Source organism: Rattus rattus, chromosome 1 (genome assembly GCF_011064425.1).
Source record: "Rattus rattus isolate New Zealand chromosome 1, Rrattus_CSIRO_v1, whole genome shotgun sequence".
Lineage (NCBI taxonomy): Eukaryota > Metazoa > Chordata > Mammalia > Rodentia > Muridae > Rattus > Rattus rattus.
The window spans coordinates 44,506,985-44,531,752 of NC_046154.1; the positions used below are offsets into that span (position 1 = coordinate 44,506,985).

The 24,768-nt window shown below is 45.3% G+C and overlaps 1 protein-coding gene across 1 annotated transcript; it reads right to left on the reverse strand.

Moving 5' to 3' along the window:
- Positions 1 to 260: 260 nt before the first annotated feature.
- On the reverse strand, positions 261 to 23,679 carry Slc5a9 (solute carrier family 5 member 9). Its single transcript, XM_032900353.1, has 14 exons — positions 23,507 to 23,679; positions 21,346 to 21,417; positions 17,985 to 18,089; positions 17,510 to 17,674; positions 16,201 to 16,306; positions 15,319 to 15,399; positions 14,897 to 15,102; positions 14,568 to 14,703; positions 14,289 to 14,396; positions 11,134 to 11,284; positions 9,180 to 9,348; positions 7,578 to 7,793; positions 4,232 to 4,415; positions 261 to 1,724 (listed from the first exon to the last, which is right to left on the reverse strand). The coding sequence occupies exons 1-14, from the start codon at positions 23,663 to 23,665 to the stop codon at positions 1,516 to 1,518; spliced, it is 2,067 nt and encodes a 688-aa protein (XP_032756244.1). The 5' UTR covers positions 23,666 to 23,679; the 3' UTR covers positions 261 to 1,515.
- Between the last annotated feature and the right edge of the window lie 1,089 nt (positions 23,680 to 24,768).

Consider the following 24,768-nt stretch of genomic DNA (forward strand, 5'->3'; position numbering starts at 1 on the left):
TTTTTTGAATTTCCCTCGTTCACTCAGATCTGAAGAGCTGGGAGCAGAACTCCCGCCATGGGGCTCTTGCACACCTTGCACTCCAGTATAAGAGCTGAATGAGACATGTTCTGACTCCTACAGTGCAGCCAGAGAGTACAGCTTCTCAGATGGACCCACTTAGTGTACTCGCTGATTCAAAGCAAGGGTCAGTGAGGTCAGACAGTCACTGAAAGAAAAATTTGGAGGCAGCTGTGAGAGGAGAGGGTCAGACGCGCAGCTGTGTCTGCAGGTTAATGAAATGGAATTTTATTTGTCTTCAGTTAGAATGAGCAGTCATTGACACGGTGATCAAAAGTGCATTGCAGAGGACCAGAGGAGAGGGAGAAGGGCCATTCTTGGCTGTCTGTACCATTCGGCCTATATGCCTGAGACTCAGCTGCTTATGCTACTTCTCTTCTCCAGAAGCCAATTCCATAACTCTCTTCCTCACCATCCAGAGAGCAAAAGGCACAGGGCCTGGAAGTGCATATGAACCCAACAAGCATCTATTGGCTTCTTTTGTTGATGGTGCAAAGCCAGCTTGGGCATCACCATTGATCCCTGCTCCTAGGCATGCACCATCCACAAGGGAGAGTATACTGCAGGGCAGTATGATAGGGCCACAAGGAGGCAGCATGTGCATTGTAGGGTCTGAGTGGGACCTTGATCCAGTGTGCAGCATTTGGATATCTTCCTGGGAAGTTGCTCAAAGACATGGTCTTCAGTATATTTCAGGGAAGAAGTTTTGGCAAATAAAGGCAGAAGGATGAATGTCATGGTGTGCCCACCCCCAGGCTGTCCTCTCTGCTCCCTAGGGCTCTTTGATTCCTGTTATTTTCAACACATCGCTCAAGCTAGGCTCCAAGTTCCTAGGATGTGGAAAGGTTGTTGGGGGCATAAGTGGAATTAGAGTTGTGCCAAGGAGGATCCTGGTCTTGGAGCACTTGTCTCCACACCTGTCATGTTACCTGTGCTCTTTGCTCTTACGGGATTGACAGGCACAATGGAAACCAATGGCATGATAAGACCCTTCTCACTGGACTCATCTTACTGAGAGCCAAGGAGGGAAAGGGAGAGGGAAACAGGAAGCAGAAAGGGAACGAGTATACAAGAATAATTTTTATAGAATTCTCTACCCATTTTCTTACTATGTATTTAACTGGAAGATACACATACAATGAATATCTTCATTGGATGGAGGGGATAGTGTTTTTGAGGTAGGATTACAGGGTAGTAAAATAGAAAGAGAGCTGGAGTTGGAGACCTAGTGTAAGTCCTGCTTTATGACTTTGGGTGATCCTAGTGACCACTCTAGCCCTTCATATCTCCACCTTACAAGCATATGAGACCAGATGCTCCTCAAGGCTCTTTCGCTCTCAGTCTCTGTGGTCTGCAGTTAGCACAGCAAGTTGGAAAGAGAGCCTGCCTTTGGTCTTGGGGACGGACCAGGGTTCAGCGGTTTTACTCATTTCAACTAAACCCTAGTCTCTGGAGTCATGCAAAATAGCCCCAGAGAAAGATGTTGATGGCCAGCAGGATGATGGCATTGATGTTGCAGACACATCTCCAGAGTGGCTCTTCCTCGATGCTGGTCAGCTTCTGCTCCAGCTCAGCCTTCTTAGCTGGGCTCAGTGCTTGCTGTGGTGCTCCAGAGAGTCCGCAGAACCAGTTCCACAGCCATTTCCCCCAGGACCTGTGTAGGGCTGGACGACAGGCCATAAGAGAAAAGGAGGAGAAGGGACAGGGGAAGAAGAAAGGAAGGAAAAAGGGAAGGTTGGACAAGGGATGACAGGGTGAGTCATGGAAGGAAGGAGTGGGGTGCACATGGGGAGGACACTTTGTAAGGCATAGGATGGGTGATAAGTTGAGTCTCTAGGATGAACTGTGACCTTGGCAATAGCATCCAAATGGTCACAGCTTAGAAGCATTTTATTATGGGGATAGTATGTTGAAGCAAGCATCATGCTTTGTCATTCAGAGTGGGGACAAACAACGCCTATTTTACCCAGAAAGGGGGAATATCTAAACCAGACAGAATCATTTCCCTGCATATAGGGCCTGGCATTGAGCTGGAGGTCAGGAATCTAGCAGTAAGGCCAGCTCTGCCTTCTGCCTTGCCTAAGGCCATGTATCAATAAATCAATCTTTAATGGCAGGCACTTTCTTCCTCATATGCCTTATGACATGTCCTGCAGTATTCTAAGGGAGAATGGCGGTTAAAACACTGTAAATGCTATGGCTGCTGGGACTGGGTGAGGGTGTGTGAGTGACGTCCAGATGCTCAGGTGCCTTAGGAATTCCGGCTAGGCCAGCAGTATGGGGAATTGTTGAGCTTGTGACTACATAAGCTAAGCTTAAAGGGGCTGCTTCCCTCCTCTTTTGAGGTTCCTTTGTTTCAGCAAGATCCACTCCATAAGCAGGTGCCTTCTCTGTCCCTCTCATTCCTCCACAGTGGTGTTTTGTAATAGGGTTTGACTTGAGGCATTGGGGCTGTTTTTCTCACTTTCTTCTCTTAGGTGCAGCTGTTCACAGGGAGCAGGCATTTCTTTGTATCAACAGGAACTATTTGTCCTGAACACAGGGACCAGCAAGGAGCCAGTCTGACTTGTAACTGTATGCCTATCTAGCTCTGGGGTCCAGCCATGGACTCTTCCCCCCTCCTCTGGAAACTCTCTTTCCTCTCTTCCCTCATAGCTGCTTCACCTACATGATTGCTTGAAGGATGTTCTTTCCAGCCCATACACTGAGGAGCCAAAGCCAGTGCAGTGATGGGGAAGCAGTTTTAAGACCAACTCAAAATGTATTAACACTTGCAAAAGAAAAATGAAGCTACATTTTTTTTTTTTGTCAAGCAAAATACACTGAACCGAGGTCAGGTGACTGCTAAGGTCAGAGAGAGTGGCTTTGGCCTTTGATGCATCTGAAATGACCATCTCTATATCTACTAAGTATCTCTCCTTTTCAGACTGCTTCATTGACCTTTGACCACCACTGCCTGGGCAAGAAGTTTTGAGCCTTAGATGTTCGTAGCTCTGGAGCTCATGGTATCTTTAGCTACTAGATAGTGGTCATTTGTATAGCATGAAGACCTTGAATTAAGGTGAAGGGCCTCAAAAAGTGGGATCCATTCAAGCCTGAGGGGCAATGCAGGGTTTCAGACCCAGTGAATGTAGAAGAACTGGGAGGCAGAACATCGACAAATGTGGGGGTCCAGCAGTGATGCGCTGCGAGGTGTCTGGTTTAACTTCCTGCAGACACAAAAAGGTGGGCACCACAGAGGCAGGTACAACACCCAGGCTTTCTGAAGGTTGAGGGAGTTTTGCCCAATTCTATGTCAAGCAGCTGGCAAGAGGATCCCAGCTCCATCCAGGCACTGAGACTACCTAACTAACGCTGGAAATAAACACAGCACTTACAGTTTTATTAAATTTCTGCTTCATAAGGGAAAGATAATTGACTTTGGACTTTAACTCACAACTGATGTGACTTTTGGAATTTTAAATTTTTCCTTGGGAATATTATAGCTGAAAAATCTCAATAGTGATGTCATTCTATCATTGTGATGCCTTAATATTATTATTTAATCTCACTACAGGAAGGCTATGACCTCATTATATTGTCAACTGGCACACTGTGGCTTTGATTTAATTAATGTACTATCCTAACACAATTAACAACCTCTGGGAAGGCATAAGCAGCTCTAAGAACCTGGCAGCAAAGTAGCCACTTTGCAATATCCCTATAACAACAACACAAGTGTGTGGACATGCTCTACACTCTTGCCACGAGGACCCTCGAGGTCCCAGGAAGGAAATCTATGCTACCTTCCACATGGAGTACACTCAAGAATTGTAATGTTGTTCAGTTTCCTGCCCATAGGTTTCTTCTGCTGAGCTGTTGGTTAGATCCTCTGGAGAATGGGTGGGCTTCTTTGTTTAATGATGGGTTCAGTATTAGAAAGTACACCTCCCTGTGGATAGAATCTAAAACTAGCCACCTCATGAGTTATCAAGTCAATCTTTAGACTCTCACCTGTCTTAACTGGTTTAATAGGAACATGGGAAAGTCAAAGGGTGATTTTGATTGGATTCTCTCAGAGTACTACATCCCCAGTAACCACAAAATTGGTCCTTGGGGGATCCTCAACATTATGTTTGTCCTCAAGCTCCTCTATGCCCCATTATATTGCCCCAAAATGCACTTAACCTACCTTCTGGTTGTTCAGGCTCCGGGGTGGTGTTTGCTTCTTCCTCATCTCCTGCAGGGCCCTCCAGCACTGGCCTCCCTGCCAGTGCTGGAGAGTTGTCACTCTCTGTATTGTTCACACTCACAGAGGCTTTCTTCTGTAGGTCAGATATGGGATAGCTCCTTGTCCACCAGGTCAGGCGAGCAAGCTAGAACAAGAAGAAACAAAGTTTGGAGTCAGAGGACAGTCCTGCTGTGGAGAAGGAAGTCTCACCCATGGGAGTGACAGAACCATAGAAGACAGACTGAAGAAGAAGGTGAGGTGGGAAAGCCATTGCTTTCTCTTTTCTTCAAATATGAGCCTTTCTGGAGTAGCCACTTTCTTTCTGTCAGGCCTACGCTGGGTGCTGAAATTTAGATCTGAGTCAGGAATTCCCCGGCAGCTGGGAGAAACAAGCCTAGACAGTAAGTAGATGCCTGATCACCAATCAAAAGCATTGAAGGTCCCAGGGGAGGAGCTGATTACTGGCAAGAACAAACTTGAAAACCAGCAAGAGCTATTGCAGCCTTTAGTCAAAGAGAAAGATCTGTAGGCTAGATTTTTCAAGGCTCTCTCAAAGTGAATTGAAATGCTCCAGCCTGGAAATGGTTGAAAAGGGAAACAAGACATAGTGAAAGAAATATTAGGTGCTGGAGAAAACAGGTAGGAGGGAAAGATCTCTGCATTTATCTATGCACTGATTTCCTTTGCACTGCCTGGAGCCAGACCTAGGCCTTACCCAGGCAAACATTTACTTAGGCAAATACTCAACCACCCATCGACCTCCCCATTCCAGGAGGTGGCAGCCTTCAGAGATGTTAGGAGAGTAAAACTCACAGGATATGGTGACTTACAGAATGATCATGTGAAGAGGAGAGACTACCATGGGTCTTGTTTCCTGGCTCAGATGATGACATGGGTAATTAAAGCCCCTCCAAAGGGGAAGAGATGCAAGAGTGAGTTTGGGGCTTTGTGAGAGAAGAAGACTGGGAAAATGTGCGCACAAATATGATGGTGAGCTTGAGGTGTCTGTAATGCTTCTGAGATCTTCAGTAAGGAAAACCAAACCTTACACCTCTTGGATGGTCCTTATCCAAGGATGGAGATGGCAACTTATCTCAGTTTTTTGTGGTCCAAAAGACGGAAGTGCAGCTTCTCTATCTCACATCAGTGATGTTAGACCCCCCCAAACATGATTGTGCCTCTGAAGGTCTCTTTTAACAAAACTCCTTCCCTGCCCCAGCAGTCTGTTACATGCAGAGCCAGGTGCCACCTGCCTGGTTCTGCAGTCCTACTTTGCACTATTTCTGTCAGACTCAAGTATGCCTCTGTCTGCAAGTATGAGAACTGGGAGGTTTGTTTGTTTCTACACATCTCTGCAAAATGTATGGACTTCATGTTCACTCTGCGTGTCACTAACAGCACATAGGCAATGTGTCTTCATGTCACCAGGAGGCAGTTAGATTTTTAGCTTCAGTCTTAAGAGAGTGAATAGAGAAGAGACAGAAATGAGAGCCATAAATAGTTGTTAAATTGATAGCCCAGGGACATTTGGGACAGTGGTTCTCAACCTTTCTAATGCTGCTACCCTTTGATACAGTTCCTCATGTTGTGGTGACCCCCAACCATAAAATTATTTTATTGATACTTTATAACTGTAATTTTGGGACTGTTATGAATTGTTATGTGAATAGCTGATGTGCAGGATATCTGACACATGACCTCCCCCCAAAGGCTGGTGATTAGCAGGTTGATAACAGGTGCTTTAGGGTAACATGCCACAGAGATTTTTTTCTAAGGTAAAAGAATAGCCCAGGAAGAGACCAGAAGATTAGAAAAATGAAACAAAAGTTAGAAGCAAAAATATACCAGGTATCAGTAGAGAAGAGGCCTTCAACAGTCAGGATGTGGTCAGTGGTGTCTAGCTCTCCTCAGAACTGACATAAGAGAGTGACAAGAATTAATCATTCATTTGAGCAACAAGAATATGAGTAGCTTCAATGAGAACAACTTCAATGGTGTTCTGGGGACAGCAGTGGGCTGAGGGGGTGCAGACAGGAATGGACACTTGGAATGAGGACTGGTTTTTATCCACGCTATCTGTAGAGAGAGGGAGTAGAGAAGCAACCATCACCAGAGAAAAAGATGGTATCCCTGAACTTTTTCTTATCCCCACCCCTTTTTTTCAGTGGCCCAAAGGTCTAAAACACAACTTCTATAACCAGCATCAGTGGTGACAGAGATGGTCCTTGGGATGGATTCTAATGTGGGAATGGCTTTGATATGTGGAGTGAGTTAGACAAGGGAAAATCAGAGACCCCCATTAGCAAGAGGTCATGTCTTGCCACATCAAGAGCCAGCCTCACTTGTTCATCTGTTAGAGCCCCTCTTATTTGGAAGAGTCATATGATCATTGTACAAACTCCCAGGTCCCACACAGGTGAGAGCGTTATCAGTGACTGCCACTCAATGTGAATGCCACTCAACTTCTACCACAGGCTTTGTCAGTGACCACACCATGTTCTACCAGACTTTCTATGTTGAAGGTTTAACTCCTATAACTCGGATTATAGTTACATATGGCGACACTATTGTTACAAAGTAATTCATGCAAGATCAGGTGGCATGGGTAAGCCCTACTGGGATCAGGTCCCAAACGCAGACAGAGGGAAGATCATGTGCAGACTCAGGAAGAAGATGGCCATGTCCAGGCCACAGAGGGGCCCTCAGATGAAAATAACCTGCCTCTCCCTTGACCCCAGGCTTCCAGGATTCCTGGTTCCAGATGGTGATGTGATAGATTCTTGATGTTTATGCTGTCTAGTCAGTGATAAGCAATTTTGGTGGCCTTAGTAAACCAAACAAGCTGGAGGAGATCACATCAATATTCAGAGGATGGGATACTCTCTGGATCCTTTCTCATGTATGTCTCTCTTAACCAGTGTACTCTGTATACATATTAATATCTCTCTATATGTAATCTCTAAGTCCAACTCAGAGAGACATTGCTAGTGTACTTGTTTCTGGATAGCTGTGCTTAGTTCCTCTCATTAAGACTAGTACTTCTGTACTTCCTTTTTGTGTAGTTAATAGTTTGTGCTGGCATCTGTTGGCAGGGACCATTTATCTTTGTAACCCCAGCACCACACTTTACTCATAGTGGGTTACTTTTTGCCTGGAAATTCATACCCCAGTGAACATGTCCTCCAAAAGATATCTGCTTAGCAGCTGGTGAGACCCTAATCCAGCAGGATAAAACCCAGTGGGGCATTCCAGGCATGAGAAGCAGAGGAATTGCTTCCAGTAGCCACATACTGAGCACACAACTTGCCTTTTCGTCGGGGATGGGCTCCGTGAAGAAGCTGATTATGACAATGATGATGGCGGTGAGTCCACAGAGGAGGAGGGCAAAGTACAGGTAGTGGAAGTCCTTAAGAACAGCTGGCCGCCTGTCCATCTCCCCACAGGCTGGGGCTGAGTATGAGAACTCCAGAATCATACGCAGTATTCCCACTACCAGGCCAAACATGAGGCCCCAGAAGGCACCCTAAGGAGAAAGTGGAGAAATGGACAGGGAGGAGTGAGACTGGGGTGAGGTGGAGGAGTTCCTAGGAAGTCGAGACTCCCTGCTTTAATCTCTCTCTCTTCCTGGCTTCCTACTGGTTTCTAGTTCCCCGTCAACACTCTGATTCGACTTAAAGGCAGCCGGAGCAGTCTACTGAGGTGGAGATGAGCTCCAGAGCTTACTTAAGCCTGGCTCAGAGTTTTCTTCCGTGGAATGGAAAGGTTAGCAGGTACTGAGTCGCAGATGCTCAATATTCAAATCGAACAAGCTGTGTTTTTCTATTAATCGAGGAACACCAGGAGCCTGTTTGCCAAATTCTGTTATGAGAATTAGAAATTAGAGCAGAGCTGCACCCCTCCTTTTTACAAAAGAAAGTCTCAGACCTCACGTTAATTATAATTCCAAGGGTTCTTAAGCCACACCCATTCCCAGTATGAACTGGTCAGATGACTGAGATTTTAACGAGATATTGATCTTGATTTCAGTTCTTTGGATGAGCATGAGCACCCAGAATTCTATGGGCTCTTTCTGTGCTCTGTGGATGTCAGCAAGAATAAATCTTGCAAGTAGTAGACATACTGCTTAGGGAGGAATAAAGGGAAGGGTTCCCTTGATGGCCTTTGTCATGACCTTGAGTTCTTTCATTTGTGTGGAGTCATGAACATGACATCCTTTAACTTTTCAAGGCACTTCCAGCAGATTCGGTGCATGCAGTGTCTTCCTTTTATCCTGAGATGTAGTCACGGTTCCCATCCTGGCATCTCTAACCCCCTCTCACATTTGTCGGAATTCAGTGTAGCTATGGGACAGCTGTGTGCGCATCACCCCAAGAGTTCACACTCACTGGGTTAACATTGGTGCCCTTGTTGCTGCTTTGCTTATGCATAGAAGGATCCAGGCTTAGAGTTGGAGCAGAGACCACAGAACCTCCGTCTGCCCTGAGCTTTCGCAGTTCTCTCTTTTGCAGCAGTCTCTTCCTCTACCATTGGCCTTTTGGGAATTGTCTCAAATGCTGCTTCCTCCAGGAAGTCTTTCCTGCACCTGTTAGGAGCCTCTTCACTGGCTACTCTCTTCACAGAGGCCATAGCTTTTTTGCTGTTATTGCTTACTTAATAATTTTTTTGTTCCTGTCTGCTCAAGATGGCCGATCCATGTGAACCTTGTAAACTATTACATTCTTGAAGATGTCATACTTGGGTTGATTAAGTATTTACTGGGTGCTTGAGAGAATCTTAACTTGAAGGTAATAGTTAAAAACCTAGAGAAGGCAGTGGCTCCGCCAAAGGTCCTAAGGCTTTGGGCTAAGAAGAGTGACACAGTGTCACCCCAGACCTTGTGTGTGGGGGAGGGGCAGGGCGTTTCACTCACAGGCTCAGTGACCCTCTTGCAGAAGATGGCCAGCAGGAAGAGGGCTGTGATGGGTGGGGCTAGGTAGCTGGTGATGGATTGGATGTAGTCAAAGAGCTGCCCACTATTGGAGCTCTGGATGATGGGGATCCAGAGGATGCTGATGAGTACCAGGAAGACTACAAACAACCTGTGGGAAGAGCACAGGGTTATGGGAGTGCCACGCCTGTGATCATGAGAGTGTGAATGGGAATCACGAAAAAAAAGTGAGTGGTCCCTGGGCCACAGAAGGTCTGGAGGCTAGCATATCAACTATTAGAATGCAGACATTTAGATAGTAAGATCCTAGAAATTAGAACTCCAGAATTCAAGAAATCTTCGTTTTCACATACTAAATGACTTCAGGTTGTTCTGTGCACTGATGAGGAATAAACATACCTTTCACCCCAGCCATGCACTGAAAAGTCTCTGCTTAGGATTCCTTTCTCTTCTTTGCACTCAGCACTGTCTAGAGTGGCTAGCTTCTCTAGAGTGGCTCCAGCTTTTCATCGCCCCCCCCCGAATCTCTGCTTCTTCTTTTTACCCCCTCTTAGCTGATCCTCACTCCTAGTTACTGGTTTTATAAAAACAAACCCAATGGACTTTTATTGGATGGACTCGATGCAGTAATGCATATGGTCAGCAGATGGCGCCAAACTCACACTAATTGAGAACGATAAGCCTGTTGGCGTGCAGAGAAGAGGAATACTTCTGAAGTAACTTTCTCTCTCCTCTCTTTTTACTCCTACTTTGCCTTTCTTGGGCCCTGTTAGAGAGGTAACTACCCATGTGTCCCCCTTGCTACCAGTTCCCTCTCTTGTCCTACTTTTAGAGTCTGGGCCACTGTCTGGCAGTATCCAGATGGGCAGTCTGTAGGGCAGAAACCAAACACTGGGGAGGAACCGAGAGTGAGCGTGAAGAGCGCGGTATCTAATCTCAGATCTCTAACCACCAAGGAGGATGGAATGTGCTCTTTAGTTCCAAAGCCAGAACTAGGTAGACGTGAATTGTGAAACAGAGATTTCAGAACACAACCCCCTTACCCTTACATGAACTATCAATCCCTAGTCTACAGAGAATAAGAATGTTTGCCACTAAGTTACTCTTTTAAAAACATAAAATGCTACATTCAAGGTGAAGCTCAATGTTCATAGCTTGATGTTCAAGGCTTGTGGGTCATTCAGAGACAACTTCTTTATGAACATCTTCCATAAGACTGCCCTTCACTGTCCCTTGAAGTACCCTCTTTACAGTAAGCTGGGATACCCTGAGAGCTGGGCTATACCATGTATCCTTGTGTCCCCAGTACAAGAGTGTGTTGAATGATGTATGTTAAAGGTCTATCTGGTGGGTTAGATTAATAACATTCTCATGTCCTGTATAACAGCCAGAGCTGGCTCGAAAGACTTCAGGGATTGCGATATCCCTGTTCTTATACTGTCAGGCTGGGTTTACACCAGTGACTCTCAACCTGTGGGTCATGACTCCTTTCATGTTCAACAGCTCTTTCACAGGGGTCACTGAGCAGATATCCGGCATATCAAATACTTACTTTATGATTCACAATAGTAGAAAAATTACAGTTATGAAGTATCAAAAATAATTTTATGGCTGGGGGTCACCACAATACAAGGAACTGTATTAAAGGGTCACAGCACTAGCTAGGTTGAGAACCATTGCTTGACATCCATTACAATCTCACAGTGACCTTGGAGATCTTGTACAAGAGGCAGTAAAATAGGTAAGGATAGACACCCCCTGACACTCGGTATTCTAAAGAGGGAGAGGTGGCATTATTCTGGGGTGGGGCTTAATGCAAAGTTACACAGAACCCACTGTTCTTAGTGCTAGCCTGGGGTCTAGCCTAGTCAGTTTTCCCAGGAAGCAGGGATGGGAGAGGAGAGAGAGAGTTTCTCTGAAGGCATAGGTCACATACCTGCCTACCACCATCAGCTCTTGCTCCGATGCCTGCCTGCGGATGCGCTGCCACACATCTATGGCAAACAGGGTGCTACTGCTGTTGAAGATGGAGGTGAGTGAGCTCATGAGGGCAGCCATGATCACGGCAATCATCAGGCCTCGCAGACCTGGGGAGAGACAGAGCTGGGTGGAAAGTTGTCTATTTAAGGACTCTACCAAGACATGGTGAGTTGCCTCAGAATCACACAAAGCCAGGAATCTTAGGGTGGAAAATGGAAACTGTGAGTGCTGGTGAGGGTTCCATTTAGGAGAGATATAGCATCAGGAGACCTGCAGTGCTTGAAGCCAAGATCTGTCCTCTGCTCTGTGGCCCTGGGTGGCCCCTGTGCACCATAAAGTGTACATGAGTCAAGCTGATAGGTTTTCTGCAGTCTTGTTTTCCAGTTGTGGATCTCTGAGGCTGGGAGTAAGAGGGTGGCTGTTAGCATTTTTTAAATGTTTGTGATATGCTTTCTATGCTTTTGAAAAAAAGTGATTTTTTAAATCACATTATCGTCATTACCTGAAGTCTCAGCCTTGGAGACAGAAACCTGGACTTGTTCCTCACTTGGTAGATAGCTGGCTAAATGGATGATATTTGGACTAGTAGCTTTCTTTTGTTTTGTTTTGTTTTCTTTCCTTTCCTTTCCTAATTTTTTCTTTCCTCTACTTTCCATTTTCTCCATTTGGACAAAAGAAATATTGGAGGGTGCACTAATATTTAAAGTCTCTACCTCTGATGGTCAAGCTGGAAATAACCTTTTAACTTTGTGGAGATGACCCTAATCCCAGTAGTTCTTCTGCCCACCCAGGGCCTCTTTCTCTCAAATGCACATGGTTAACTAAGTCCTGGTGTCTCCCTGGAAACCTTGAGAGCACTTGAGTTTCCTCCTCAGTTCTTTGTTTCCCTCTGGCTAATAACACCTTACAGATGCTGGCAAGGATGTGGAAAAAGAGGAACACTCCTCCATTGTTGGTGGGATTTCAAACTGGTACAACCACTCTGGAAATCAGTCTGGAGGTTCCTCAGAAAATTAGACATTGCACTACCTGAGGACCCAGCTATATCTCTCCTGGACATATACCCAAAAGATGCTCCAACATATAACAAGGACACATGCTCCACTATATTCATAGCAGCCTTATTTATAATAGCCAGAAGCTGAAAAGATCCCGGATGCCCTCCAACAGAGGAATGGATACAGAAAATGTGGTACATCTACACAATGGAGTATTACTCACCTATCAAAAACAATGGCTTCATGAAATTCATAGGCAAATGGATGAAACTAAAAAATATCATCCTGAGTTAGGAAAACCCAATCACAGAAAAACACACATGGTATGCACTCATTGATAAATGGATATTAGCCTAAATGCTCGAATTTCCCAAGATGTACAGATCACATGAAACTCAAAAAGGATGACCAAAATGCAGATGCTTCACTCTTCCTTTAAAGGGGGAACAAAAATATCCATAGGAGGGGATAGGGAGGCAAAGTTTAGAGCAGAGACTGAAGGAACGGACATTCAGAGCCTGCACCACATGTGGCCCATACACATGCAGCCACCAAACTAGATAAGATGGATGAAGCTAAGAAGTGCTGGCTGACAGGAACCGGATATAGATCACTCCTGAGAGACACAGCCAGAGCACGTCAAATACAGAGGCAAATGCCAGCAACAAACCACTGAACTGAGAATGGGAACCCCGTTGAAAGAATTAGAGAAAGGACTGAAAGAGCTGAAGGGGCTTGCAACCCCATAAGAACAACAATGCCAACCAACCAGAGCTTCCAGGGACTAAACCACTACCAAAAGACTGGGGCACCAGTGGAAGGGAAAGCCCTTGGTCCCACCAAGGCTGGATCCCCAGTGTAGGGGATTGTTGGGGGGGCGGTAATGAGGGGTGGATGGGGAGGGGAACATCCATCTAGAAGGGGAAGGGGAGGGGCTAGGGGACGGGGCTAGGGGGCAGATGGACAGGAAACTTGGAAAGGGAATAACATTTGAAATGTAAATAAGAAATACCCAATTTAATAAAAATGGAAGGAAAAAAAACCACCTTACTGTTTTCCCTCACAGATATCATTATCCTAGACCCTTCTCTTGTCTCTCCCCTCTCCTTTTTTTTTGTTAACTGCTTGGCCCTAAGTGGATCTTCACTATCTCTGCTATTTCTCTGACTGTCTGTAACTACTAAAGGGAAGCAATAACCACTCATATACTGCCTTCCACTTCTTTGACGAAGTACAACCTCTGAAGATCAAGAACTGTCTTTGGGTCTCTGTCTTTCTAGTCAGTAATGGATACTGAGTAATCAAATCCAGCCAACTATTACTTCACAAATGACTTAATGCTTTCTCTTCATCTCTAAAACCACCCTGGTCAGGTCAGGTCATCAGTGCCGCTTATCTGGAGCATTGTGGGATCCTCACTTATGTTTCTTCGACCTTCCCCCCCAGTCTGTCTCCATGCTGAATTTTCTAAACATAGTGGTCCTACAGAAGCACAAATCTAATCATTCATGTTTGAATTAAAATCCCCCAGTATCCAGTGTTCTTCTTTGCTCTCAGAGCAAAGGCTGTTTCTCTGCATGGTGTTTGGCCATAGCATTCCCATGGAAAGCTCTGTTCATTCATCCTTTCTGCTGATGGTACATTGCACGGTCTTTGCTCCCTTGTCATCTGCAGATGCAGCATCTTCCTGGAACAGTGTTTCACATGCTCTTGGTCTCTGACAAGGTATTTCTTATGACTTGGCAGTACTGCCTTCATTTGGATAATTCTTTGTGACCCTCTCTAGGCTTGGTCAAACCTCCTTTCGGCTCTTTTGGTCACCATGACTTATACTTTTGGGGAGCCCAGGTTTATAAAGCCTGGGATCAGAAAACTGCCTGTTAGGTTAGCCTTGTACCTACCATACCTGGAACACATAGCAGATGTCTTAGGGAAGCTTAAGGGGGTAGGTGTGTAGGTGGGTGTGTGTTTGTGTGTGCATGTGCTAGAGTGATCATGAAGATGGGTCTTTTTCTTCACTCTTTCCATCTATTTGTCCTTCAGTTCATCCTAGGTATGAGTCTTAGAGGACTCAGTACTGAGTGCTGGAATGGGTGTGGGGGCTGAGACTCACCCACAGGCATGAGAGCCATAACAAGCTTGGGGTAGGCTATATTGGAGCATCCAACTCTGGCCCCACACACTCTCTGACAGATGTCAGGGTCCACACAGGCGACTTCATCTGCAAAAGAAGGGAGCTACATGATATCTAAACATGTCTAAAATTTTTTTTGAATGTTCTCTTAGGAGAGAAATCCTGCCAGCCCCTGCTGTAGCTTACCCATCCCAGAAATAGTTCTCTGTAAATGCCTTATAAAACCCACAATGCACAGAGAACATCATTAGCTCTTACCTGGGTACAGGGCCCTGCTGATCATGCCGGGCATGACAATGAAGAACATTGGGAGGATCTTTAGGTAGCCCCCTAACACCGAGCCTCCCTTGGCATGTGAAAGACTCTTGGCCGAGAGAGACCTCTGCACAATCACCTGAAACAGTAGCAGTGGGGATGCCGCTAGGTCAGAGAGGGGCTTAGTTCAGTGCAGGTGAGCCCTACAACTTGCCACTTTTTGCCTTCATTCAGTCCCAGGAAAATGTCCAATCCTCTATATGCTGAAGTGTTTGTTTGTTTATTGGTTTTCAGGAAGTCCCTGCTGGGCCAAGCCAGGCTGGGGACATTACCTGGTCCGTGCACCAACACCAGGTGGCCAAGACTGTGAGGCCAAAAATAAGACCTGGCCAGGGGATGTCCCCGTTCACAGGATCTCGAAGCATGTGGAAGGCATCAGGCCGTGGGAGGTGACAGGTAGTGTTGGGAACTGTGACATTGGGGATGGACTGTCTATAGAGCTGCTGCAAGCCTGGGTACCAGCCGACCTCCTGAAAGCCTGTGGGAGAGACAGAGTATGAGAAATCGCCTGAGGCCCTACTCCTAGCCCCATGTGAACCTCTGGGTTTGAACTGATAGAAAGATTGGGAATAGGCAAGGGAGCTGGGCTTTGGAGTAGTCAGAACCCCGATTTTATGGAATGTTGACCTAGAAAATTTATATGGCTTTGAGCTATGGAAAGTTCTAGGGGTCAAGATGTAGACCTTTTTCTTACCCAGAAACATGAGGACCAGGGCTCCCCCAACCATGATCACGGTCTGTAGAGCATCTGTGTAGATCACAGCTGTGAGGCCCCCTGGGTACCCAAGAAGAGAATACACCAGTCAGCATCAATGGGAGATTTCTCTGTGGCCTACCTCTATGTTTAGATACACTGGGAGACCAGAGAAGACACAGAGACCTCTTAGCAGGGAACCTTAGTGATAGACCCTTTTCCCTCTCTTCTCTCTCTCTTTATCTCACCCAAGGAAAATGGAGGCTGGTTACAGACCAGTGAGTTCTGATGTAACTATCTTTGTCCCTGTCCAGGTCTGGTCACCACACCATCAACACTCCATTGTTCTTGCTATTAATATTCCAAGGCTTTCTGCTTTCCCTCTCCAAGCCCACATAGATGGCACCATCATTCAAAGACAAGTAACTTAGCCCTAAGTTGTTATGTCCTGGGCTGGTGTGGCAGAATACCAGTTCTATAACTTAAAGGAAAGAGAGCAGAGTGGGTTCATGGCTTGTGAGACAGTGATTATGACCCAGACTGTAGTTTACAGATCTTCTACCTTGTCCTTGTGCAACCTGTCCTCAGCAGCAGCCCACATCTCTTTCATTCTCTGTCTTTGTGGAGTGAATTTTTCATTTCTGTACTTCCTACCTCATATATGTACTCCCTGCTCCTTTTCTGTCTTTTAATCTTTCTCTGTGAGCTCTCTCATCTTAGATCTCTGTCTTCATTTGTTTGTCTCTGTGTCTCTTATTCTTACTGTTTCTCTCAGGATAACAAGTCTTCTGCATGTCTATATCGTTATCTTTCTGTCTCAGTGAAAGCATCCTTCCTCACCTATCATCTCTACATTTCAATATGGCTCTTCCCCATTTTTACCTGCAATGGTGTAGACAGCTGTCACCACCAGCAAGATGACTGTGGAGAGATAGAGATTCCAGCCCAAGGCCATCTGGATGAAGAGGGCTCCAGAGAAGATATCAGTCTGCAGAAAGCCAGCACCCACAAGTCCATGGCACCCAAAGCGTCCAGGGTGGTTGCTGTGGGTGTGTCACCTACCTCAGTCGGTGTCCTCAGCCTGTCCTCAGCTGTCATCAAACAATGAAGACAAGACTGAAGTGCCATGCTGATGAGTTTGCTCTTGATGTTAAAGTGCCACACTAGGGAATGACTTTGCAGACATGAAGGCATGGTAGAACTTAGAGGAAAATAGTACTGTATAATGCTTTGATTAAAAAACAAAACATCTAGACATGAATTATTTGTCTATTATGCATAGGAGGTTAACAATGGAAGTGGAAGGTGGAGGAAGTAAAGCTAGGAGCTGGAAATGGAGAAGACAGCAGATGGGAGGGGAGAATAGGAGGCACACAGGTTGCTGGCTGCTCTGTGACAGCACAAGCCTGTTGGGATGGCTGGGCAGGCAACCATCAATTCTGGATAATCTATGTGCTTGGGTTTATTGTGGGACTTGGGGTATAGGCTTTGCACCAACTTACAATGTTGGTCCTCAAAGGAATTTGATTGCTAGATCTAGCACCTGATTGATTCTGTTCCCTTCAGTTCATTTCCTCAGCACATCACATGATTTTTTTATAAACTGATTTCAGAATCTATAATATGTGTTGTGTGTGTGTGTGTATGTGTGTGTGTGTGTGTGTGTGTGTGTGTGTGTGTGTGTGTGTGTGTGTATGTGTGTGTGTACTCTCTGGTGGTATGGCAGTCAAGATCCAATTCTGATTCCAGATCTAGACATTCCTCTGTGTAGACTTGGATAATTCACATCGCATGTCTCGATTTGTTTTCTGAATTTAGTTCAATAAAGTGACAGTAGAAATCTTTCTGACTCCAACATTCTAGGCTACTAATAGTTGCTGAATGAAGAAGCAGCAATTAATGTAAAGGTGAAACCATGTACTCTTGTTTGATAGTGTTTTGAATGAAAGATAATATTCCCTTAAACCATTTATTTTTCATTTCTGATTGCCCCATTTCTGGATGGAGTCATTCTCTGAGGTCCTGTGTATTCATGGATCTTTCTTTTTATCTCTCATTTCATCTATACATGCTTTCCTTTTATTCCCTCCCACCATCCATCCCTCTCCCCCTTTCCCCTCCCTCCTTCCCTGCTATCAGTGAGCTCAGCATAATGCCCATAGTAAGGAATCCAACTTGGAGTCATACCCACCGATATCTTGGTGAAGATGTAGAGTATGAGAGACAGGACTGACATGTACACCTGGATCCTCTGTCCCCCAAATCGTTTCTTCAGGTACTGTGGCATGGTGACCACACCAGCTGCGATGTACACAGGGACAAAGATCCAGCCCAGGGCCAGAAGCAGAAAAGCTGCCTGGAAGAACACAGAGAAGGTATTTTGATTGTAGACAAGTTGAACTTCCCACCTGAGGATAGCATTTTGTATGGGAAAGCCCCACATAAGGAAATGAAGGACCTGGGTCCTCATCCTAGCTTTTTTGAATAACTTCAGTTAAATCTTTTTAAAAAACTCTTAAGGCCTTGATGTAATTATCAAGATAATGGGTCTTCTGTTTACCACACAGCTGCCCAAGTTCTTCCAAGAGATCTTTCATCTCTAAGGTCAGGCACAGGAGATGGTTCTGACCCTCAACACTCTGGAGCGGTCAGGTTAGCTTCCTTACATTCCACTCGAAACCACCCACAGCAAGGCCTCCAGCAGCCCCTGTTCCAGCCAGGCCGATGAATAAGCCACTGCCCACATTGCTGGACATTAGAGATGCTCCAATCTGCAAGGTACAAGTGAGGTTGAGGGTCAGGTGTCAGAGTTAGTTTGAAGCCATCTGGGCTTAGGACCATTCACAGTGGAAGCAGCTAGAGGTTTTTGAGGCATTGGCTAAGTAAGTGGAAGCATTTCCAAGGGTTCTTCTTTCTCCTCATAAGGGTGCAACTAGAAATACAAGCCATTTCCCATTAGCCCTGTGAGACTCTAGGTTCCCAGCTCAGGTAGTCTATCATGTTAAACAGACATAAGTTTCCTTGTCCTTAGACTTCTTGCTCCAGATAACCAAAACGTTTACAGGCTCCTGAAAGCTATCAGGGTTTTCTCTACTCTTTTTTTTTCCGGATATTTTATCTAATTACATTTCAAATGTTAGCCCTAGGATTCCCTCCTATCCCATACCCCCTTCCCCTCCTTCTCTGAGGATGCTCTCCCCCCTACCCACCCACTCCCATCTCAACACCCTGGCATTCCCCTTCATTAGGAAAACAAGCCTTCACAGGACCAAGAGCTTTTCCTTCTATTGATGCCAGACAATGCCATTTTTTGGTACATATGTGGCTGGAGTCATGGGTCCCTTCATGTGTACTCTTTGGTTGGTGGTTTAGTCCCCAGCAGCTCTGGGGGTTCTGGTTGGTTGATATTGTTGTTCTTCTTATGAGGTTGCAAATCCCTTCAGCTCCTTCTGCTCTCTCTAACTCCTTCATTGGGTCCCTGTGCTCAGTCCGATGGTTAACTGCAAGCACCCTCATTTGTGTCAGTAAGGCTCTGGCAGAGCCTCTCAGGAGACATCCATATCAGGCTCCTGTCAGCAAACACTTCTTGGCATCTGCAATAGTGATTGGGCTTAATGGCTGCATATGGGATGGATCCTCATATTGGGTAGTCTCTGCTCCACTCTTTGTCCCTGTACTTACTGTTGTGACTATTTGTTCCCCCTTCTAAGAGAGACTAAAGCAAGAGTAGAATGTGAGGAGTGTCAAGCAAGCAGGCATGGTGAGCATCAACAAAATGGAGGTGCAAACATAGCAGGCATTACACATGTGAGCAAATGAGAGAGTGAGTGAGTAATTGAGTAGGTGAGAGTGTGTGGGAGTTGAGTTGTTAAATGTAATGTTATGTGAATGAGTGTGTTAGAGTGAATGGGGATAGTACATGTGTCCACTGTGCAAGTATATGTGAATGTTGGCTTGTGTGAATGGGCACATAGTGCAAGTATAGGTGAACATTGGCTTTTATGAATGTCTGTGTGTGCATCTATCTGCCTTAAGGTGTAGGTGTGTGACTGAGAGAAGGTGAGAATGTATGAGTACATGAATGAGCATGTGAGAATTTGTGTGTATAGTTGATGTGACTGGGCTTCTACATAGGCCTGACCTCCTTTCATCTGACTTTGGGAAGAGGAAGTTAATTTTCAAGGATTAGTAGAAATTTTGGGTGTGGTCTGATGAGAGATAAGATTTAAAAATGTTTGGGATTCGTTTTTGGAGACTGTTGGAAGCAGTCTCACATCACTATTCTTTAGTATTAAGTGTAGGTGTCAGTCTTTCAAGAAAATAATTCCTACTTCCTATCTACTTATTGCCTGAGACCCAGCAACTTCATCAAGCAATGGGTAACCCCAGTGATTCCTCTACTCCAGGTTTGATTATATTGTTTACATGAGTTTATATGCCCACATAGCTCTGTGCATTTCTATAGCAGAAAACTCCAGATATATTTTGATAGATCCAGTGCCCAACGTGAGACCCACATTTGAAAACAGAGGAGGGAAACTCAACTTTCCCTGGGTATGTGGATACAAGGTTGAGAACATCAAGTGTTATTAAGGATATTTATTTCTGAAGTCTTATAACTTTTCTCCTCTGAATGAGTGGCACTGTGAGAGTATGGGCTGCTTTGTACATAGACTGACAGCTGACAAATTCTTCTCTTAGGCCCTAATGCTTTAATTGGGCAGCTGTCAATTGAGGAGCTCCTATTGCGTGATTGACCAGATTGTCATCATGCTATCTCAGCTGCTTCAAACACTTTATGGATCCATTGAGGAGACTAACAGTGAAGCTTCAGATGGATGCTGCAACTATGATGCCATAGACATGGCTACTTTAGGAGCCTGTGCTGTGGTCATGACCACTTTAGAAAACATGCACTAAATTGGGAAGACCACACTTTAGGCTAGACTAGACTTGTGGATGATAGATGACTACTTGTTCTATAGATACTCAATAACACAGGAGGAGGAGAATCTCCTCAGGGGCACAGGAAAAGTCTGTATTTGTACAGTGTGAGACTTGTGGTTGGTCTTTATCTAATGAGTGTGATTATTAGACCTGGAAGTTGTGTGTGTACAATGATGTAACTGTGGGAACAATATTCTGAGTAAAATGTCCTTCACTTCTTTTCTGGCCTATAAATTGATCAGTTGTCACTTTTTTTTGTTAGTTTGGAAGCCTTCTCTCCTGTGTATCCCCCAAAACTCCAAACTGCATCTCAGTATTGGCACATTTGGCTCGAATGATCTCTTTTCCTACTCAGGGAACATACTGGTTTTGTTGCATGAAAAGTAGATATTAGACCACAAAGCATACCAGCTTTAGTGGTGAGGAGGCAGCTGAGTTTCAGAACTGTCTGAGAGCTAATGACCCTGATGTTCAAAGCTGTGACACAGAACCTTAGGCTAAAAACTTATAAAAAAAAAAAACACTGCAAGAAACTTATAGTGGGACCACTGAGCACCAAAGGGGCTGTTAAGTGCTGAATGGTAGCTGAGAGTACAGGACTATAAATCTCGATCAATGAAAATGTTTGAGACCCCAAAGGGGCCCAACAGCCAAAGCTCAGAGACATAACTCTATTTACTCCCTGGGTGTTGGAACTTCAAGCTAAGAACAACAACCCCTGCTTGTACCTAGAACAAGAACTCTTTGGAGCCATGAGACTTCAGTTCTATTGTATAGAGCTGTAAGCTTCTGTTTGGAATCCCAGCTTACAAACCTCTGGAATTGAGTGCTATCAACAAAGTGCCCCCTTTTACCTTTGATTTCTTACTAGGTAGAACAAAAGAACCCCTAGAGAGCCATCTGCGACACACACAAGAGGCATCTCAGGTTGCTGGTGGATTGGGGCAAGAGAGGATCCCAGAGTTGGGAAAAACATTTGGAGGGTAATAATGTAATTCTGGAGAGAAAAGCTGAGAGGAGGTCATAGGTGGTGAAAGCTGAGAATATATCCTAGGAGAGGAGGGTGGGAGGTCTACTTACTGGCCACCAGGTCATGGATCTTCCAGCCAGGAAATAGCCACCAATGGTCCCTCGGCTTGCGCGGATGGACGACTGGAAAGAATATGCAGATATGTTAGTATTTTCCAAGTCTTTCTACAGTCCTCCCCTTTCATCCCCAATTAACTGGCCACTTGGTGCAGGCATTGTGAGAACAAAGAAGGCAAGAACTGAGGTAGAGCAAAGCTGTCTGTATACTGATGGTGTCAGTATCTTTAAACTATAGTCTGTGGGAGAGCCACATTATCTTTGTTACTTTTGCCTACCATCTATTTCTCAGGACTGATGGGAAAAGCAAAGGAAGCAATGGCTGCTAGGGTCTTCAGGAAGAGCAGAATGCCGTGAAAACATTCTGGATGGTAATCAGGGTACCCTTATTCCCCCCTCTTTTAGTAGCTTCTTCCAAAAGATGAGTTGGAATTGGTTTCAGGGCCATAATGACCAGCTCTTCCCTGAGCTAGCCTCTTCTTTCTTCCCAGGTGGACTTCTACACTGAAGAAGACACTGTCGTAGCTGTCTGGCCAAGGTCTCTGAACACTGGGCAGAATGAAGAACTCTATTTGGGCCATTTGTTGATATGGCCTGGAGTTGGAGCATACCACTGAGCCCACTGAGGATCCTGGAAGGAGCCAGTAGGTGGTCAGTCAATAACCTGTTTTGGGATGTGAGTGTAAGTACTTTCTCTGGGGACAAGAGACCAATGTCTTGGTCAAGACATCAGCAGAATTGGAATGATAGCTATGGATTCTCCAAATCTGTGGTATTGATGTGGAGAAGAGGGCATAAGTTAGGCTCAGGGTGTCTAGAGATTGTTAGGGTATGATGAGAGATTGTGATGTGGGCTGAGAGTGGGTAAAGGTGTGTTGCAATTTGTGTTAAATACTTCTCAGTGTACAATCAGACATGGAGATTTTAGGAACTGTTTGCTTTATGAGGACTCTGGCTTAGTATGCTAATACATTGATGGATTAAAGATTGAATTGGCTATTGGGAGGTGGTAGAAACCATGGAAAATGAGTCCTGATTAGAAAAAAGTGGGTCACAGGGGGTGTGAATTTGAAGGTTATGTCTCGTCACCAGCATTGTCCTCTCTCCCTGTCTGTTTCCCAGTACCCATGAGATAATGATGCTCCTCCATTCCATGCTTCTGTTGCCTTCCCATGCATCCATTATAATAGCTGGCTGAAGTTTGAGGCCTCGGAAACCTGGAGCCTAAATATACCTTTAGTTTTTTAAGTTGATTTACAACATTTTGTCACAACTGAAAGTTGACACAGGTGTAAAAGTTACTTCAGAGTGGGAGGCCACAAATCTGACTCTATCTGAGAAAAGAGAGATCCTTGAAGTAGAGGAAGGAAAAGGAAAAGGAATTAGGGGTCTCCCACTGGCCATCTCACAGGGGCTGATGAGCTCCTGCCTAGTGACCTCTTCCCCCATACAAAGCCTGTGAAGCAAGGGCTAACCCCTCCCCAGAGGAGAGGACTAAGGTCCATAGGAATTCCTGACTAACAGAGTACAGTGATAATCCACCTTACAGTAGTCAGTAGGTACTGACCTTTCCACAGAATCTTGTGTTGATAAGAGTCGCTGTTTATTGCCCAGAACCTGCATGCCAGGCACTGTGCCAGGTGCTTGTATGTGTCCTGTCACTGAATGATTATAACTTTCAATAGAATCAACTGCAAATACATGGGGAGCTAAAAGGTTTCCACATCCTCAGGGCCATATGGCTCTGACTGCTCTGGGCTCAGGGTTCTCTGACCTCAACACTCTGCACCTGGTCTCAGTTTTGTGGTTTCTGTGAACAATAGGGACATTGGAATCTGGAAAGTGCTATTCCCCAAGAGAGTATTGCATCCAGCTCCTTAAGATATGAATAGAAATAGAGAAAGGCTAGGGAATGAGTCTTCTCTGAGTTAGGAATCTTGAGGCAGAAGAGAGGAGGGTCAGACTCACAGAAGCTAAAGGGGAGAGGAGTCAAAGTTCCTGGTCTGACCTGCCTCATTCACCATGAATCCATCGCTCAGGCAGGCCATGGGCCTCTCTGGGCTTCAGTCATCTCTCTCTTATTTCTCTCCAAGCTCAAAATAAGAGCCTGTTCTTCCTCCCTGCCAGGCTTAAACACGACTTAATTCCCACTCACCCAAATTCCCACAGCAAGGACAAAGACAAAGTAGATGACCACCACCACGATGTCATAGGTGTGCAGGCTGACTCCAGAGCCCAGGGCTGGGTATGTTGTCTCAGCTCTGAGTCCATCCCTTGAAGCTCCAGGTTCCATTGCTGCTAGCTCCTTGCTCATCTGTTACTGTTGGTTCTCAGAAGGCTGGACTTTGATGTCTTGCTGACTTCATTCCTTTCCTTTAATGATTAGACAAACCCAAGTATTATTAGCCTTTGAGAAAGGGAGGAGCTCTGCTGGCATGTGAGGTCCTGCCCACGTTTCCTCTAGCTGCAGTGCCTTCCCCTGCATACTTTGTACCCTCCCTCTCTTTGCCTGCTGCCATTGTATAGACCTGCATGCACATGTATTTGCATGCACACACACATTAGAAATCAAGGTACTCAAGCATCTGCTTTGTAGAAGAGGAACTAAGTACAGCGATTGTGGATCCGAGGCTGAAGTTCCAGTTTCTTAGTCATCAGTTTAATACAACTTTCCTTTACTCAATAAGAGGCTGAAGAGGGAAGACAGAAGAGTCTATGATCATCTTTGTAAAGCCATTGCTACCTCATAGACCTTCACTTCTAACCCTCACCAAGGTTCCCTCTTTTACAATGGAGGAAAATGAAACCTAGGAAAAGCTTAATTAAGTTTTCTTGTAAAGAATGGGGTCATCTGTGTCAAGGCAGGCCAAATTTACATTTGCTGTACTCAATTCACACTTCCTGTCCCTGGCTGTGACAGGTGAAATGGTTGAGGTCAGAGTCTACCTGGGAAAAGGTAGCGTTCACTGAAGAAGATCATCTTTTAAGATTTAGGCAGCTGCATTCCTTGTCCCTACCACGTCTTTTTACCACACTTGTGATAACTTTGGGCAAGTTGTTGTTTCTAAACTTAGGCATCCTTCTCATAAATGTGCACCCTGTATCCTGCTTACCTTACTGCAATAAGGAGGTGCCAATGTGATCCCAAGTTCCCCTTCAAACTCTGGGCTATTTGGTGGTCAGTGCTAAGACAGAAAAACAAGTATTAGCCACCATTTACCCAATGGGTCCTAAAACTCGGCAAAGGCATGCCTGTTAATATCATTCTGTAATAGCTATATTTAGACCTTGTGATCTGTGAGCGCTGTGTTCCTGTGCATAAGCAGGCCAGTTTCTAGTTGGGGATTGGTAAAGGGGCCCCACTGACCATGCATCCCCACCTCAGTGTGCTGTGGGAAAGCACAGACCTGGGTGAAG

Excerpts from the sequence above, each read along its gene's own strand:
- Slc5a9 (XM_032900353.1), bottom strand. The coding sequence starts at position 23,665 with ATGAGCAAGGAGCTAGCAGCAATGGAACCTGGAGCTTCAAGGGATGGA. Across the intron at positions 16,307-17,509 it reads ACATCTTCACCAAGATATCG|ACTGATATCTTCTCTGGAGC; the intron begins GTGGGTATGACT and ends GGCTTTCTGCAG. Across the intron at positions 14,704-14,896 it reads GGTGTTGGTGCACGGACCAG|GTGATTGTGCAGAGGTCTCT; the intron begins GTAATGTCCCCA and ends CTACTGTTTCAG.